The 17,576-nt window shown below is 46.5% G+C and overlaps 1 protein-coding gene across 1 annotated transcript in view; it reads right to left on the bottom strand.

The window, feature by feature from the left end:
• Window positions 1–17,576, bottom strand: part of RHPN2 (rhophilin Rho GTPase binding protein 2) — a 70,570-nt gene that overhangs the window by 4,730 nt on the left and 48,264 nt on the right. The window contains exons 5-14 of the mRNA XM_040253163.1: window positions 15,154–15,231; window positions 14,669–14,793; window positions 12,465–12,631; window positions 9,678–9,865; window positions 9,117–9,273; window positions 7,267–7,386; window positions 5,649–5,843; window positions 1,671–1,747; window positions 1,238–1,384; window positions 420–575 (exon numbers count right to left, since the gene is read on the bottom strand). Coding sequence (XP_040109097.1) covers window positions 420–575; window positions 1,238–1,384; window positions 1,671–1,747; window positions 5,649–5,843; window positions 7,267–7,386; window positions 9,117–9,273; window positions 9,678–9,865; window positions 12,465–12,631; window positions 14,669–14,793; window positions 15,154–15,231 — 1,410 coding nt within the window. The remainder of the gene's footprint in view (window positions 1–419; window positions 576–1,237; window positions 1,385–1,670; window positions 1,748–5,648; window positions 5,844–7,266; window positions 7,387–9,116; window positions 9,274–9,677; window positions 9,866–12,464; window positions 12,632–14,668; window positions 14,794–15,153; window positions 15,232–17,576) is intronic.

Here is a 17,576-nt window from a genome sequence, read left to right as displayed (position 1 = left end):
GACACAAAAGAATAGAACTGTGCATGTGAACTTGCACGGGCTCAGACACGTCCCAAGATCTCACAGAAAGTGCTAACACTCCTGAGAAGAGCATCTTCCACACACCTTCTGTACCATTTGAATATGTATATTTTTAAACCATGAGTATGTATCACTTTTGCAATGGAAAAGAATTTAATCAGAAAGATAGATCCATTGGTTCTTTTATCTTTAAGATTTTTTTAAAAAAAAGCTTTCCAGTGATTTCTCTGACCCAAGTTGAACACATTCTCAGTGATGACAAACTTAGGAGCTCAGTCATTTGTGGCATGTTACAAATGCAGGCAGGAGGCAGGGGTCCTGGTAAAAACCTCTGAGGCTGGACTCACCCTGACTTCACTCCACATCACTATTTACTGCCAGGGGGCATCAGCACTCACCATGGACGATGTGGCATCCAGGAGGCTCACGACCTTCATCTCAATGTCATTCTGGCCAAAGCTCTTCAGCATTTTCATAACCTCACTCAGCGTCAGCCACTTACAATCCACGTCTTGAATGGAAACAATATAATCCCCTTCCTTGGTTCCTGCCTCCTAAAAAAATATATGATTTCAATACAGGTCAACATTCTGTTCACTGAAATCCCTGAAGTAGTTCCCAAGTTCATTAACAAAATAGTTATCTGCATAAGTTAACTTTCAAGAAGGCAAAAATTGTGGTGGGTGTGGAGGGTGTAGGAGGTGGGGCCCAAGACAGATGGATACATGAATACAAATAGCTGATATATTTTGTTGTACAGCAGAAACTAACACAACATTGTAAAGCAATTATACTCCAATTTAAAAGAAAAAAAGGCAAAAATTAATCTGTTTCTCTTTGGGCAAGAAAGGTATGAAAGGCCTTTCACATAAAACCAGGCCTTTTACTTAGAAGAGCCCTAAATCAAATCATCCTAGTATATTTGTGTGGATAGCACTCTATCCTGGTAGCTCAGACGGTAAAGAATCTGCCTGCAAAGCGGAAGACCCAGGTTCTATCCCTGGTTTGGGAAGATCTCCTGGTGAGGGGAATGGCTACCCACTCCAGTATTTTTGCCTGGAGAATCCCATGACAGGGGAGCCTGGCAGGCTACAGTCCATAAGGTCACAAAGAGTCAGACATGACTGAGCAACTAACACTTAACTCTGTCCTTTACCAGACTGACTGAAAAGGTGCCAGTGAGTTTTGCTTCCAATCTAGAAGGATCCATCCTTACCGCAGCAGAGCAGTATGGATCCAGGAAGTGGACTTGAACTGGGGAGTTTCCTCTCAGGGTGAACCCCAAGTCCCCTTCTTCTGCAGTGAAGTGAATACTTCGAGGAGCCGTCCATCTCTTGTTAGCCGAAAACACAGATAAAGGACCCTTGGGAACAGAGCATCATTAGGTTAGGATCGGAAGGCTGAGTCAGGCATTTGAAAGCTAAAGGAAATGATGCCTTGTCATCCTTACAGATTTCATTCGGCCCTGGTCAAAAGACTCCTGATACCATCTGCAATAATCTGTGCTACAAAGTCATACAAGAATGTTCATTGCCATTTTCTCTAAAAGATTGATATATTTAAAACAAAATTATATAGCATCTCTACATACTTGCAACTTATAAAAAAGCCTTCCCCTCAAGTCATTATGAAATAAATGTTCAACATACCAGCTTTTGGAAGAAGTCTGTTACTGTCACTTTAGAGAACTGTGGGAGTATAATTTCAACTTCTCGCTCAGTTTTAGCTGGAAAAGAAGGTTAAAAGTAAAAGCATAAGTGATTCTTTAATTGAAAGTTATTTTTGAAAACTCAGGCCTAAGTCCATTTGGGTATCTACTATGAGCTATACCCCACTCTGGAGCTGGGACAGATAGCGATATAAGACAAATTCCCTGCCTTCAAGGGAGCTTATTTGCATTCTAGAGCAGCAGTCCCCAGCCTTTTTGGCTCTAGGGACCCATTTTGTGGAAGACAGTTTTTCCATGGATCAGGGGGCAGAGATGGTTTCAGGATGATTCAAGTGCGTTACATTTATTGGGCACTTTATTTCTATTTTATGGCAATTTCAGGATACTCTGCCTTGACTTTAGGGTTAGGATTCATGCTCCTACAAGAATTTAACGTTGTGGCTGATCTGACAGGAGATGGAGCTCAGGCGGTAATGCCAGCGATGGGGAGCGGCTATAAATACAGGTAAGACTTTGCTGGCTCGCCCCCTGCTCACCTCTTGCTGGGAGGCTTGTTTCCTAACAGGCCATAGCCTGGTACTGGTCTGAGGCCCAGGGGCTAGGGACCCCTGTTCTAGTGGACATCCTTTGATACTCATAAAATCCTACTGAGAAGTAACTTACATTTCAGGTGTGGCTGTTGGGGAAATACCATGCTTTCAACACTAAGTTTTGGGCAAGACGTGCTTCCTCTTTTCATTATTAACATGCAATGTGAGGATTTCACAGTGAGAAGTGGGTTTGCCAAATCACGTGCATCAATAGCTAAATAGCTCCACCCATCATATTCATGGCACTGCAGCCATGAAATTAAAAGACACTCGCTCCTTGGAAGAAAAGCTGTGACACCTAGAGAGCATATTAAAAAGCAGAGACATTACTTTGCCGACAAAGGTCCGTACAGTCAAAGCTAGGGTTTTTTCAGTAGTCATGTACACATGTGAGAGTTGGACCATAAGATTTGGATGTCTAAGCGCCATAGACTTGGACCAAGGCTGAGCACTGAAGAATTGATGCTTTTGAACTGTGATGCTAGAGAAGACTCTTGAGAGTCTCTTGGACTGCAAGGGGATCAAACCATTCAATCCTAAAGGAAATCAATCCTGAATATGCATTGGAAGAACTGATGCTGAAGTTGAAGCTTCAACACTTTGGCCATCTGATGCGAAGAGATGACTCATTGGAAAAGACCCTGATGCTGGAAAAGATTGAGGGCAAGAGCAGAAGGGAGTGACAGAGGATGAGATGAATAACATCACTGACTCAATGGACATGAGTTTGAGCAAACTCAGGGAGATAGTGAAGAACAGGGAAGCCTGGCATGCTGAGTCCATGGGGTCACAAAGAGCCGGATACAACTTAGCAACTGAACAACAACAAGCCAATCCTTCCCACGAGGCTAGTCAATGTTTATCAAAGGATCCCAGTGCAGGCTAAGAATACATGAAAAACAATATATAAAAAAAAGAAAATCTGGGGAAGAAGACTGGCAATGCCAAGAAGGCTGAACCTCTGTATTCACAAGATGACCCTGTGGTTTCTTTCTGTTTCACACAGCATTGGGCTCAGGCAGGCTGCTCATCTAGTACAAGGCTGGTGCTGCCACCCCCAGAAAACCTCACCAGGAGTTGTGCATATCCCTCCTTCTATGGAGGTTGTCTCTACCTCCGACCACACTGCATGGACAAGGTTGCCAAGAAGTAGCCTGTGTCCATAAAGGAGAATTCTTGAGTGCATTCTTGTTTCCACCAACCATCTTGGTCATCTGGAGCAAAGACTTTGATCTCTCTAAGCCTGCACTGCCTCATCTTTAAGATAAGGGTGAGAATGAGTAGAATGAAATTCTATGTACATCTGAGGCTTAATGTTGTTCCTCAGTTCAGCTCAGTTCAGTCGCTCAGTCGTGTCCGACTCTTTGCGACCCCGTGGACCACAGCATACCTGGCTTCCCTGTCCATCACCAACTCCTTGGCAGACCTCAAATCCTCAACAGACATTAGCCAACTTTACTACTGACAAACTCAGGATTCTAGCTTGAGGAGGGTTCTGTCTCTAGAAGCTGGTCCCTGAAAATGGGGTGGAAATTCAGAGACTGGGGACAGAGGTGTAGGGAGTGGGGGGGGAGGGGGCTTGGGCAAAAGGGGGTTCCCTCAGTTGGGCTACTTCACTCCCTTTCTTCTAACTCCTGGAAAGAGTCTAATCATTTTTAACTGAAAGGTCACCTCTCCAGGCAACCGTCCACCTCCTAACTCCTGCCCTTCAGGGCAGAACTGACCACTACCCCGCCAAGGGCTGCAGCAACTAACCAGTTTATTTCCATATTTGTAAACTCAAGACAGTGCTCAACACCTTAGAGATGCTTAGAAAGTGCTGGTGGTACAAGATCTCATTTATATGTGGAATCTAAAACAAACTCATCAGCATCTATTTATGATTAAAAAAAAAAAAACCTCAACAAAGTGGGTATAGAAGGAACAAGCCTCAACATAATAAAGGCCACATATGACAAGCCTTGAAATGTTCTCCTCTAAGATGAGGAACAAGACAGGGATGCCCACTCTTACAACTTTTCTTTTACATGGTACTGGAAGTCCTAGCCATAGCAATTAGACAAGGAAAAAAAAATTAGGCATCCAAATCAGAAAGGAGTAAAACTGTCACCATGAGCAGATGACATAATACTACAAACAGAGAACCCTAATTGTTGTTCAGTAGCTAAGTCATATCTGACTCTGTGCAAACCCATGGACTATATTTGAACTAATGAATGAATTCAGTAAAGTTGCAGGATATGAAATCAATAAACAGAAATCCATTATATAAACAAACCCAGTATATCTATTCACAAATAACAAGCTATCAGAAAAGAAATGAAGAAAGCAATCTAATTTACAATTACATCAAAAATAATAAAATACATCGAGATAAATTTACCCAAGGAAGTGAAAGATCTCTATACTGCAAACTATAAGACACTGATAAAAGAAACTGAAGAAAACAAATAAATGGAAAGACGTCCATACGTCCATTTATTGGATGGAAAGACGTCCGTAGACTAGAGAAGTTATATTGTTAAAATGTCCAATTGTTTTATATATATATATATTTGGATATTGTTATAATATCCAAAGCAATCTACTGATTCAGTGCAATCACTATCAAAAATCCAATGGCATATTTAACAGAACTAGAACAAATAATTCTAAAATTTGTATAGAACCCAAAAAGATCCCAAATAGCCAAAACAATCTTGAGATAAAAGAACAAAGCTAGAGCTCCAGCATAAAATCATGCTCCTTGATTTCAATTACAGTATGAAGTTACAGTAATCAAAACAGTATAGCTTGGGCACAAAAACAGACACACAGATCAATGAAACAACACCTTCCAAGATCAAGCCTGGGAGAAGGAATAAGGATGCAGGTGGCTTTCAAATCATGCAGTCGGAGGTAACAGACAGATAGCAAAATACAGATTTCCATTAAGAAAGTGGCATGTGGGTGGGTATGGAGCATAGGGAAAATGTCAAGGTAAAAGGCAGTTCCTGGGGTCTCCTGACTATCAGTAATAGCTACAACCCCAGAGGAGGTCATGTGACTTCAAGGAAAGGAATCTAAAGGAACGAAACCAGGGAGAGGAGACCCTCAAGGATGCCAAGAGGGGAGACCGGGATTGGGCAAGGCAGTCAGCGAAGAGTGGGAAGGAAAGTCAGAGCACAACCAAGGTGGCAGGACCCTGAGATCACAGGTGGCGATATGAGGGGCAGGAGGGGGTCAGCTGTCACTAAAGGGTCAAAAAAAGAGCATAAAGGAGGCCCCAGATCTAAGAGTGAGAAGGTAAGGACTCCAGGGCAAGAGGAGCACTTGAGCAGCCCTGCCTCTCATGCAGCGCACTCTGCACTGGCACCCACGCCACTCACAGACGATGTCAGGAGCATCGGTCAAGTTCAGGAGGTCATCGTCCTCCCGGAGCTGAGAGTACTTAAGCTGGGACCGCTGGCGCGCCGCGGACAGCACCTCCTGCAGCACCTCAATGTTGCGGAGCTTCTTGCACAGGCTGGCCTCCCTCATGGACTCCTCGTGGTGGGTAACAGCTCGGCACAGATGGGATTTCCCTGCCCACAGAAAATCAACACCACCGGTCACGTGTAACAAATGCAATGTGAGTACTTCATGGAGAGCCTGAGTGCCCAAGGATCTGCCCAGAAAGGTGGACATTCTCTTTCCTGAAGGATCTGCCTGGAAGGCTTCAGTCCCTCTGAAATGTGTGTGCAGTATGCTCACTTGTGTCTCTAGATCTATCATTCAGCAAACATTTACCAAATGTTCTAGGCATTAGAGACAAAGCAAAAGCTAGCCTCTATATTCACTGAGTTAAAATAACAAGCAAAGAAATGTATAATGGGTCATGCGGCATTAAAACTAAAACTAAAACTTAGTTTTCTGGAGAAAAATAAAGCAGAAACAAAAATAATAGGCAGATGTAGTAATTGAGAAGATGGGGAATGAGGAGTCGCTGTTCTATGATGTGTGATCAGAAAAGGCCTTTTAGGAGGTTAACTTTAGAGCCCTGAAGCATTCCTAGAAGAAGAGCAGCAAGTGCAAAGGCCCTGGGACAGGAGCATGCCTGAATGTTTAAGGACAACAAGGGGCTTGGAAGTTTCGCTAGGGAGAGTGAAGGCTGCAGAGAAGGATGGAGAATGAGGCCAGAGAGCGCAGGCGAAGACTCCTATCATTCTCTGGGTGAGAAGAGAGCACAAGGGCTCCTGGTAAAAAGCTGGGCAAGCTGTGTGACCTCTCTAGACCTATCTCTCCTCAAATGAAAACTGGGGATCATACCACATCTATCTCATAGGGTTGGGTGAGATTTAAGTGACTCAATGTCTATTAACCAGGCACCACATAAGCATGGCTTGGATCAGAGTGGTAGGTAAGAAGTGATCAGATTTGGGATATTTTTCTAGGTAGAGTCAACAAGATTTGCTAATAAAAGATGGGTGAGAAAGAAAGATGAAGGTAAAGAGTGAGTCCTAGGTCTCTGGCCTGCAAACCTAGAAAGATGGAGTCACCATCACGGAGATGGGGAAAGTGCATGTATGTGTGCGATGGGGGGCAAGTTTGAGTGGTGGAAGAGCTCAGATTTGGACACAGAAAATTTGCTCTGAGATCTGTTAGAGACCAAACTAGGACAATTCATTACCAGTTCTTAAGTGCGGCCTACAAAATGAGTGCTTCCAGAATAGGATGACCAAGGACCATTCCCTGGACCATTAGGGAGCTGGGAGACTGCCAAAGCCCTGGCTCCACGGTGGGAGAGCTGGGCGCACACGGAACCCATGAGAACACAGCTCTGGAAGCCCGCTGAGGCTAGAGGACTATGCCTCCTGGTTTCTGAATCCAGAGTGGCCACAATGACTCAGAAGACCTACTCCCCAGGCCCTGCCCTGGCAACCTGTCTGGGGTTGTCAGTGAGTGGGAGCAGCTGGATGGGTCAGACGGGACACAAGGGAGGAAGGGAGCAGGAGAGCCAAGACGCACCCAGTAGCTGGCGCTGATGAACATTCTTCAGGGTGGCCAAGGGTGTCAGTCCCTCTGGCATGTGGCTGTAGAGCTGGGACAGGCACTTCTCCTGGTGGTCCTCATCTTCACCAGGCTTCACTGCAACAGGAACCGCAAGATAGATCCTTTCTCATGGCCGTGGTGCAGCCTTTATACACGGCTCCACAGACCCACTGAGAAATCCCGCTTTCAACTACATCCCCAGCTTAACAAGGCACTTGGGATAATAGGTCTCCTTTCCACCCCTGGCCACACCCAGGCAATCCAGCCCAAAGTCTTTGTGCAGGGGGGCCAGTCTCACTCTAGGGGCTCATGATTTGGCTCCAAGCCCCTGATCTCTACCTCCTCCCAGTCACCCATCTCACGAACCTCCAAGCACAGCCCCACCTTAAACCTCTGAGGGCCTCCCTGCCTGCACCCTCCCCAATACATGTCCATTCCTAATCTCACCAAACCACCCACCACTACCTCAACAGCCTCTGTTCCGGGACCCAGTCAGATCCTGTTCTCACTCTAACTATCCTCTCCCTCCTCGTTCCACTGGAAAAGTCCCCCTCAGAGTCCCAAGTCTAACTCAGATGGCAATGCCTGCCTTGGAGGAACCTCTATGACTATACCAAGGACTCCAACCTCTGCCCCATTTGTATTCCTACCTCAATGAGTGAAGCATTGAGCATTCCTATTGGTTTACCCGACTAGTCCCGCTCAAAAGACTATAATCATCCCAGCAGGAGCAGCTAACACATAGAGCCTTCCATATATGAAGCATTATATAGCTTTGCACAGAGGCACTTAGTTTTCACAACAGCTTGTGAGATAGGATCTCTTCATATTCCCGTTTTATAGATGAGAAAACTGAGGCACAGAGCAGCTAAGTAACTTGCCCAAGATCACCTAGCTAGTAAATGACAGAGCTGAGATATGAACCCAGGCACTCTGGCCCCAGAGGATGGCCTTTCCATTACTTGGAGGGCAGCCTTGATGAGCACGAATTGCAACAAAAGTCCCTTTCCCACCTACAACCTCAGATCAGAGCCAAGACTAGGGGGAGGAGAGTGAGGCATTCACCCTAGGCTGAAAATGTAAGCAGGTGCTCTAAACCCAGCCAGCAGATATATATGATAGTTTAATACAATTTGCTAAGTATCAAAATTAATGCAAAAGTATTCATGATGAACATCAAACTTCCTTTGTTTCATGTTCCAATGTGGCTCAGCACACCACTGTTATTATTTGCATCTTCATTTTCTTTTATTAATTTGTTTTTGACCACACCACACAGCATGTGGGGTCTTAATTCCCTGACCAGGGATCAAACCTGTGCTTCATAAAGTGGAAGCACGGAGTCTTAACCACTGGACTGCCAAGGAAGTCCCAACCGGTGTCTTCATTTAAAGTTTTACGATGTCTTCTTTTAAATTTTAATCACCGTGGATTTTGGCCTCAGTTTTAATTCATCTACAATTACACGTTAAAACATTATCTCAATTACTGAGTTTACGGGCATCCCCTTAGATTTTGTGTTTGAGGTGAGTATCTCCCTGATCTAGCCCTGGTCCTAGATTCCAGGTGAAACACCATCTCCATGAAGCTGTCAGCTCCACCCCAGGCAGAAGAAACGCTACCCCCGCCCCCTCCCACAGCAGTACCACATCACCCCTAATCCCACCCTGTGTGACAGCTGCCTGGGCCCACGTGTAACCCCCACCCTCTGCCCCCAGGCTGTTGAGCGTCTCTTAGGCAAGCAGAAAGCTCAGCTCAGTGTCACCCAGAGGCAGCAAGCCTGCAACCCTGACCAAAGCCCGGAGCCCCAGGCCGCCCAGCCTTACGCTGGTGGTCGACGAGCAGGGTGGCTGTGAAGTAATGGGCCAGGGCTTCATAGTGGTGGGCCTTCACGCAGGCCAAGCTGGCCCAGGAGTATGGGATGTTCTCCTTCACCGGCTCCTGGTTCATGGCCGTGTGCAGCTGCCGATAGACCTCTCCCACCTAGAACGGAAGGAACGCTGGGAGTGGGGAGCCTGGCACAGGGGCCCTCACGTATCCAGGCTGCAGAACAAGAGTCCTTTCTTCTCTGTGGCGGCCCCTGCCAGAGGCCGCTCCACAGTCTGGGAGCTATTCCAAGGGCTCCCAGTGTTGTCAGTGTCAGAGTTAACAGGGAGACTGGGCCACCATCATTATGCTGTCTTTAGGCTCAGCTGCAGATGGAATCAGTGATCCGTATCTGAAACACCGACTTGCCAACAAAAGGCAAGCCAGTGCTCTGGCTGGCCAGGGCAGGCGTGCTGCCCAGGTCATGGGCAAGCTGCCGTGGGAAGCCCCTGCCGCCTCCAGAGGGCCCACACCAATGCACCCTGCTCGCCCCGGAAGTCAGGGGAAACAGCAAGGCTCACCTTGGCCGCTTCCTGAGCCACCTTCACCAGGAGGAAAAACTCGTTCTGGAGCCCAGGGAGGCAGACCTTCTCAAACGTGCTTTCTTGGGCTTGTGCCAGCATCATTTTGACCAGCACACTGAGCATGGCGGGGCTCATGTCGTAGCTTGGAGTGTGAGTAAACGTCTCCTTCAGGTAGTTTAAAACCCCTGCAATTGGAATTGTTTTGAGCATTAGTTAGGGATATCCTGTTTATTTCACCATGCTGCTCAAGCATATAAAAAATGAAGAAGCAAAAATATGAAACTAGTGTCCCAAAGCATCTTTAGAAAACTCTGATTCTCAATTACCATAAAAACCAGCAATTCCACTCCTGGGTACAACCCCACAGAATTGAAAGCAATGACTTAAACTGATATTTATACAAGAATGCTCATGGCGGCATTATTCCTAGTAACCAAAAGGTAGAAACTCAAATGTCCACGACATCTGAGATATGAGGATAAATCAAGTGTGGTATATACATACAATGGAGTATTTTCAGCCTTGGGACTTCCCTGGTGGCCCAGTGGCTAAGACTTCATACTCCCAGTTCAAACCCTGGTCTGGGAACTAGATCCCACACGACATAACAAAGATCAAAGATCCCTTGTGCTGCAACTAAGACCTGGAGCAGCCAAATAAATAAAATAAATATTTTTAAAAAGGCAAGGGCTTTCCTGGTGGCTCAGTGGTAAAGCATCTGCCTGCCAATGTAGGAGACGTGGGTTTGATCTCTGGTCTGGGAAGGTCCCACATGCTGCTAAGCAGCTAAGCCCCTGCACCACAATTACTGAGACTGTGCTCTAGAGCCCAGGAACCACAACTACTGAGCTCACATGCTGCAGCTACTGAAGCCCACCTGCCCTAGATCCTATGCTCTGCAATAAGAGAAGCCACTGCAACGAAAAGGCGTTGCTTGGCAACCAGAGTAGCCCCCCCACCCCACCCCCCGCTCACCACAACTGGAGGAAAGCCCACACAACAATGAAGACTCAGCACAGCCAAAAATAAATGAATCAATCTTAAAAAAGAAAAAGAAGTCAATTCTGACACATGGTACAACATGGATGAAGACATCATGCTGCTTGAAGGAGGTCCATCACACTGAGCTGAGGTAGCTGGAATAGTCAAATTCATAGACACACATGGGCTGTAGGGAGGAGGGAATAGAGTTATTGTTTAATGGGACCGAGTTTCCCCGTTTAGGGTGATAAAATGTTCTGGAGATAGACAGTTGCACAATAGTGTGGCTGTACTTGATACTAACAAACTACTCCTAAAAATGGTTACAATTGTAATTTTGTTATGTATATTTTACCAGTAAGAAGACTTTTGTTTTCCAGTTCTCTTCCAAAACATTTACAACTGTATCAAGCAAGGAAACCAGCCTGCTCCCTGTCCATTCCTGTCTCACGTGGACCGTTGTGAGAAATTCCATACGTGACTAGGCATTTGAGGGAAGTGAAGGAAGACAGAATGACTAAAGGGCTCGCAGGCGGTCATGCTCACTCTTAACCTCCGGGTCATTCAGAAATTCAAGGCTTTTCTCCAGGACCTCAGGGAAGATCAGCTCAGTCACTCTAGTGGAAATTTTCATGCTATAGCCCTCAGCTGACTTTCTTATGTGTTAGGAAAGTGTCAAAGCAATAACTGGCAAAGCAACCTAGAGCTGAAATAAAACCTCCTGGCAAAATCCCATCTGACTGGTTCCTCTGGTTTTGCTGCAAAGCACAAGCTGCCCTGCAGGAGGAAGGCCATGGCTGCAGGCTCTCTGGGGTCCACTCTCACTTTGTTCTCAAGCTTCGTTTTGTCCACATCTCTGGAATCTTAGAGACAGGCATACCTGCTTCAGATTCTTCAGGAAGAAAGATGAGCCCAGAAAAGGACTTACAGTGAAAAAATTCGACTCCCACATGAAATTTCACCATGGTGCTTTCTCCCAAGGGATCTATCACTTTAACCAAACAATATCATGACCAGCCCAAACGGCAAAGCCAAGGTTCTTCACAGCCTTGCAGAGGAAAGTGAGATAACCCCAGAAATTTTCTGCCAGGGGTAACACCCCAAAGTAGAGTGACAAGGACCAGCACAGAAAGAAACTTATTATGGAGCCAGCTCGGAGCATCACACGGTACTCAGCATTGCGGCCACTTCCGCCTACAATCCCTATGCCAACTCCGCAGGACACAGCTAAAGGGGAGTCAGCCAGGACCCTGGAGCGCCCATGAGGCAGGCCTACCCACTGCACCCATGGGCTGCCAACCACCCCCTGCTCCTCTATAGGTTGGTGCTAAGTGCCACTTAGCAGGGAGCCAAGAAGAGCAACTATGGGTAAGCAAGCTTCTCAGAATTCTCATAACAAAGGCACAGATGGTAACACTCACTGATGAGGCACGCTGCCGGATGAAAGAAAAAAGAAAAAGCCTAGATTCTCACCGCTTGAGAAAACTTATTCTCTTCTTCAAAACTGTATTCAAAGACACAGTTCATCCACTGCCATCCATGGGGCCACTCATTCAGAAAAGATTAATCATTAACCACTGTGTACATGAGCCACAGTCAGACGGAGACGACCCAGTCTGAGCCAGGAAACAATTTTCCTGATGGGAAGACCCACCAGCTCCAGAAGCTGGCCAGGCCCTTTCAGGCTTCTGAGGCCAAGTGTGGGCCTAGGGAGGATCCACAGACCCCCTTCAGCTCAGGTACCAGGGCCACCTGGCAGAGCCAGAGCTCTATCTCAGCGGCAGGGCCTCCTTGGAGACATACCTGCAGCTCTCTGAAAGGCATCCACCGTGCTCTCCAGCCCAGCTTCTGTCTGTCGATTGCACCGGGTGCCGATCTGTGTATAGAGGGCTCCAATGTTAAACAGGATGCTGGCCTTCTCCAGCAGCAAGTTCTGTTGGCTGACCGGAACCCCGGTGAGGGAGTCATACCTATGTAAAAGAAACATCTTCTGAGAATATGAATCCCTTGGCTAGTGAGTGCCATTTGGGAGTAAAAATGGACAAAACTTATTTCTTGAATAAAACTCAAAGATGCACATGCAATGAGGCTTTTATCTCAAGCAAGACATTGGGCTGCTCATACTGTTAGGACGTCCACAAGCACAAACAGAAACAGGGCTGCTTCTCAACCAGGATGTCCTTCCGTGGGTGAACGGACACACAAACTGTGGTACAGCCACACAGTGGAAAACTATGCAACACTTAAAAAAATATACAAGAAATGAACTAGCAAGGCATAAAAAGACACAAGAAACCGTAAGTGCATGTGACTAAGTGAAAGAAGCCAATCCGGAAAGGCTACATACTGTATGATTCCAACTATATGACATTCTGGAAAAGATAGAACAATAGAGATAAAGAGAATCAGTGGTTGCCAGGGTTGGGGACTGCCAAGGGGTGGGGATGCCTAGGTGGAGAGCAGAAGATTGCAGGGTAATGAAACTATTCTGTGTGATACTATGACGTGGATGCATGTCATTGTTGTTTAGCCGCTAAGTGATGTCTGACTCTTTTGCGACCCCATGGCTCCTCTGTCCATGGGATTTCCCAGGGGAGAATACTAGAGTGGGTTGTCATTTCCTTCTCCAGGGGACCTTGCCAACCTGGAGATCGAACCCACGTCTCCTACATTGGCAGGGGGATTCTTTACCACCGAGCGATCTGGGAAGCCCACGTGTGTCATTGATCGTTTGTCTAAACCCATGGAAGGTACACCACCAACAGGAACTGTAAATAGTGGATGCTGGGTGATGGACAGCCAATGTAAGTACATCAGCTGTAACAAATGTAACACTCTGGCGGTGGATGTTGACAGCAGAGGAGGTGCTGGGTGTGCAGGAGCAGGGGGTATATGAAAACTCTGCACCTTCCTTTCAATTTTACTATGAACCTGAAACTGCTCTAAAAAATAAAATGTATTTTTTAAAAAATAAGGCTGCTCCTACATGAAATGTAGCAATTACTAACCCCTCATAATTCTTCCTGAGGCCTTAAAGACTCAGGATATGTTTTAAAGTTCATACATTGACAAGAGTATAGATATGGAGCTTCTCCCTAATTCAGCACTAAGAAGTCACATTTGGGGCTTTCACTCATGTGTAGGCAGCTAACACACCTTTAGGAAAAGTCATCTGCCCTTCTTTTCAAAAGCAAGCATCAAGAGCCATCTGCTGTGGTGAAATTTAATTCTGAATATGCTTCTCAGCTACTAGGATTCACTTTCATTTCACATACTCCTTGGGCTTCCGTGGCGGCTCAGATGGTAAAGAATTCACCTGTAATGCCCTGGGTCAGGAAGATCCCCTGGAGAAAGGAGTAGCTACTCACTCCGGTTTTCTTGCCTGGGAAATCTCATGGACAGAGGAGACTGGCCGGACTATAGTCCACAGGGTCACAAAGAATCGGACAAGACTGAAGTGGCTAAGCACGCACATACTCCTAAGCAACTCAGAGAAGAGGTATGGCATCTCTAAGATATTTCGACAGCACTAATCATCAAAAGTACCAACTCTGGGGAAGAATCAAAGATTCTGCTTCGGTTTTTAATAGATCTGATCTACTTCTGTTTGCTGCCCTGGTCACTGGGAGAAAACTTGATTCCCACCCCCATCCCATCTGAGACAAGAATCTTGCTTCTTGTCAGTTCTACCTCAGAGCCCTGGGGTTTCCCTCACGATAAAATGCACACACATACGCACACGCACACACACACACGCCTCCTCTACACACACACACGGCCTCCTCTACTTGGCTCACTTGCTCTGAGAAGCAAGAAGCCACTGTCTGTCGGAGCCTTCTCCCTGTGGATCCCCTTCATAAACAAACACCGGTTTATCCACACACCTCCAGGCTCCCCTTTCTTCATGGGACAACTAGAAGGAGGGGGCTGCAGTGCAGAGGAGCCTTGTGTGGGGCTGAGGCTCCCCAGTGTGGCTGGAGGTAGAAAGCCCCAGCTCAGGCACCTACCAGGTAAACAGGATCCCCATCTGTCGGGTGGGTGGGAAGAATCGGCTCTCGACAAACCCCAGCTGCATGAAGTAACTCATCAGCAGCTCTACTCCCGCCTCATTTCGGCTGGGCGTCCGACAGGCCTGAAAGGACAGGAACCACCGCAGGGGTGAGTGGGTGAACAGAGAGCAGATGGATGGGCCAGGAAGATGCTCACACACAGTTTCTCTGGAGCCTGGGCCCCGCTGCTGGTATCATGAACTCTAGGAGAGCTGGGAGGAACTCATGAGTCCTGGGACCCAGCCCCAGACATGCATGTCTATCTCCTCTGTGGTCTTCTTTTGTGGCAAGATGAATGGATGTTTCCAACAGCCCCTCCCTAACATCCCCGACCACCATTGATTCTACAAGACTTCAAGTGCAACAGTGGGATCATCAGAAGACCAGACAGCCTCTAATCACAGCCAGTCTCCTCTCCATCCCGGCTGTACATGGAAACGTACTTGTCTGAGATCCATGAGATCTGCTATTTCATTTTCATAGAGGTAGCTATCTTCACTGTAATGTTCCAGAATAAAATCCTGCAAGAAAAGTGAGATACTGTAAGGTCTGACTCAAAACCAGAAACAGGTAAAATAGTAGCATCTAAGGTACGCGTGTATGCCAAGTCAATTCAGTCATGTCCGACTCTTTGCGACCCCATGGACTGTAGCCTGCCAGGTTCCTCTGTCCAAGGGATTCTCCAGGCAAGAATACTGGAGTGGGTTGCCATGCCCTTCTCCAGGGGATCTTCCCAACCCAGGGATTGAACCCACGTCTCTTTAATCTACTGCACTGGCAGGAGGGTTCTTTACCACTAGCGCCACCTGGGAAACCCATAAAAATGCAGGTAGAATTCATAAAAATTTATGGGAACATGTACACTACAGTGATTTTCTAAGTGGTGGGATTTATTTTCTTAGTTTTGTTTACATATATTTAAATTCTTTTGCTTTTGCTGTTTCAGTTAAAGGGGAAAAAAGTAAAAGTGAAAGTCGCTCAGTCATGTACGACTCTGCAACCCCATGGAAGTGGGTAGCCTTTCCCTTCTCCAGGAAATCGTCCCAACCCAGGGATCAAACTCATGTCTCCCACATTGCAGGCAGATTCTTCACCAGCTGAGCCACAAGGGAAGCCCAAGAATACTGGAGTGGATAGCCTTTCCCTTCTCCAGCAGATCTTCCGGAACCAGGAATGGAACTGGGGTCTCCTGCATTGCAAGTGGATTCTTTACCAACTAAGCTATCAGGGAAGCCCAGTTAAAAGGGAAGTTGTTTTCTATTTAAAAACATCTTGGCAGGGGACTTCCCTGTGGTCCAGTGGCTAAGACTCCGAGCTGCCAAGGCAGAGGTCACAGTTCCATCCTTGCTCGGGGAACTAGATGCCACATGGTATAACTAAAGATCCCACAAGCAGCAACTAAGAATTCAGATGCCACAACTAAAGATCCTACATGTCGCAGCTGACGACCTGAAATGCCACAGTGAAGATCGAAGACCCACCCTCCCCGCGTGCCACAACTAAGACCTGGGGCAGCCAAATAAATAAATAAAATTTTTTTTTAATTAAAGTGCCTTGGCAGCATAGCAAAGTGACTTGTGTAAGTGACTGTGAGTTCAATCACACTGGCAAACATCACAGATATTCAGGGGCTCATCTTCAGTGGGGACTTCATACATGGAAAAGGAAACTCATGTCTGGGGACTGTTATGAGACCTCAGGGTCTGTGATGGGAACCTCTGTGAGGGCACTTCCACGACCAAAGCACCCCAGTGAGACCCCCAGCTGGGTCCAGTGTTTGATGCTGGCTCTGTGAATTCATTCATTTATAAGACACATTGGTAAGCACTGGCAGCGTGCCAGGCACTGTACACAGTGCTGGGGCCACTTTAGAGAACAAAACAAAGACCTTGCCCCATGGAACTTATAATCTCACAAGGGAGCACAGACAATAAGTAACAGGCATAACACAGAGTTCCCTGGTGGTCTACAGGCTGGGATTCACTGCAGTGGCCCAGGTTCAATGGTCAGGAAACTGAGATCCCATAAGCTGTGCTGCTGCCTGGTCACTCAGTCGTGTCCAGCTCTTTTCGACCCCATGGACTGTAGTCCGCCAGGCACCTCTGTCCAAGGGATTCTCCAGGCAAGAATGCTGGAGTGGGTTGCCATTTCCTCCTCCAGGGGCTCTTCCCCACCTAGGGACTGAAACCTCATCTCTGACATCTCCTGCACTGGCAGGCGGGTTCTTTACCACTGATGCCACCTGGGAAGCCCCCAACCCCCACTGCCTGCTGTAAGCTGTGTGGTATGGCCAAAACTTTTTCTTAATTTTAAATAAAAAAGAAATAGGCACAATATAACACATATTAGAAGATGGTTAAGTATTACAGGAAAGAAATAAGAGGAGTATAATGTGTGCGGAGAATGAGTTCTTGCAAAACACCCTCCATAACCGCTGGCTCTCCCTGGCTGCAAAAAGTTGAAGGGAGCGATTGTTGATTACATTTTCCCAAGTGGCTGTGAGTAGTCTCTTTACACGCCTTCTACATTAAAGTCCCTTTTGCTTTTTATATGTTCAGTGAATATTTATACATGCACCCATACACTCTCCACTTACAAAAACGGGATTGTACTGAACGAATATACAACTTGGCTTCGCTCTTGTTTTTCTTGAATTGGCACTGTATCAAATGTTTTCTTATGCCACAAAGTATTCTACGACACAAATTTCAATGGTTATATAATCCTCCAAAGGCACAAACGTGCCATTCATTTATTCAACAAATAGAGTACCTACTATGTGCTAGCCAATATGTACCATGATAGTTTTAACCCTCCTTTGTTAAACACATAAACCATGACAGTCCTCCTTCCGCACATCTCTGAT

The sequence above is a fragment of the Oryx dammah genome, unplaced genomic scaffold (assembly GCF_014754425.2).
Source record: "Oryx dammah isolate SB20612 unplaced genomic scaffold, SCBI_Odam_1.1 HiC_scaffold_13, whole genome shotgun sequence".
Lineage (NCBI taxonomy): Eukaryota > Metazoa > Chordata > Mammalia > Artiodactyla > Bovidae > Oryx > Oryx dammah.
This window is presented reverse-complemented; position numbering and strand designations above follow the sequence as displayed.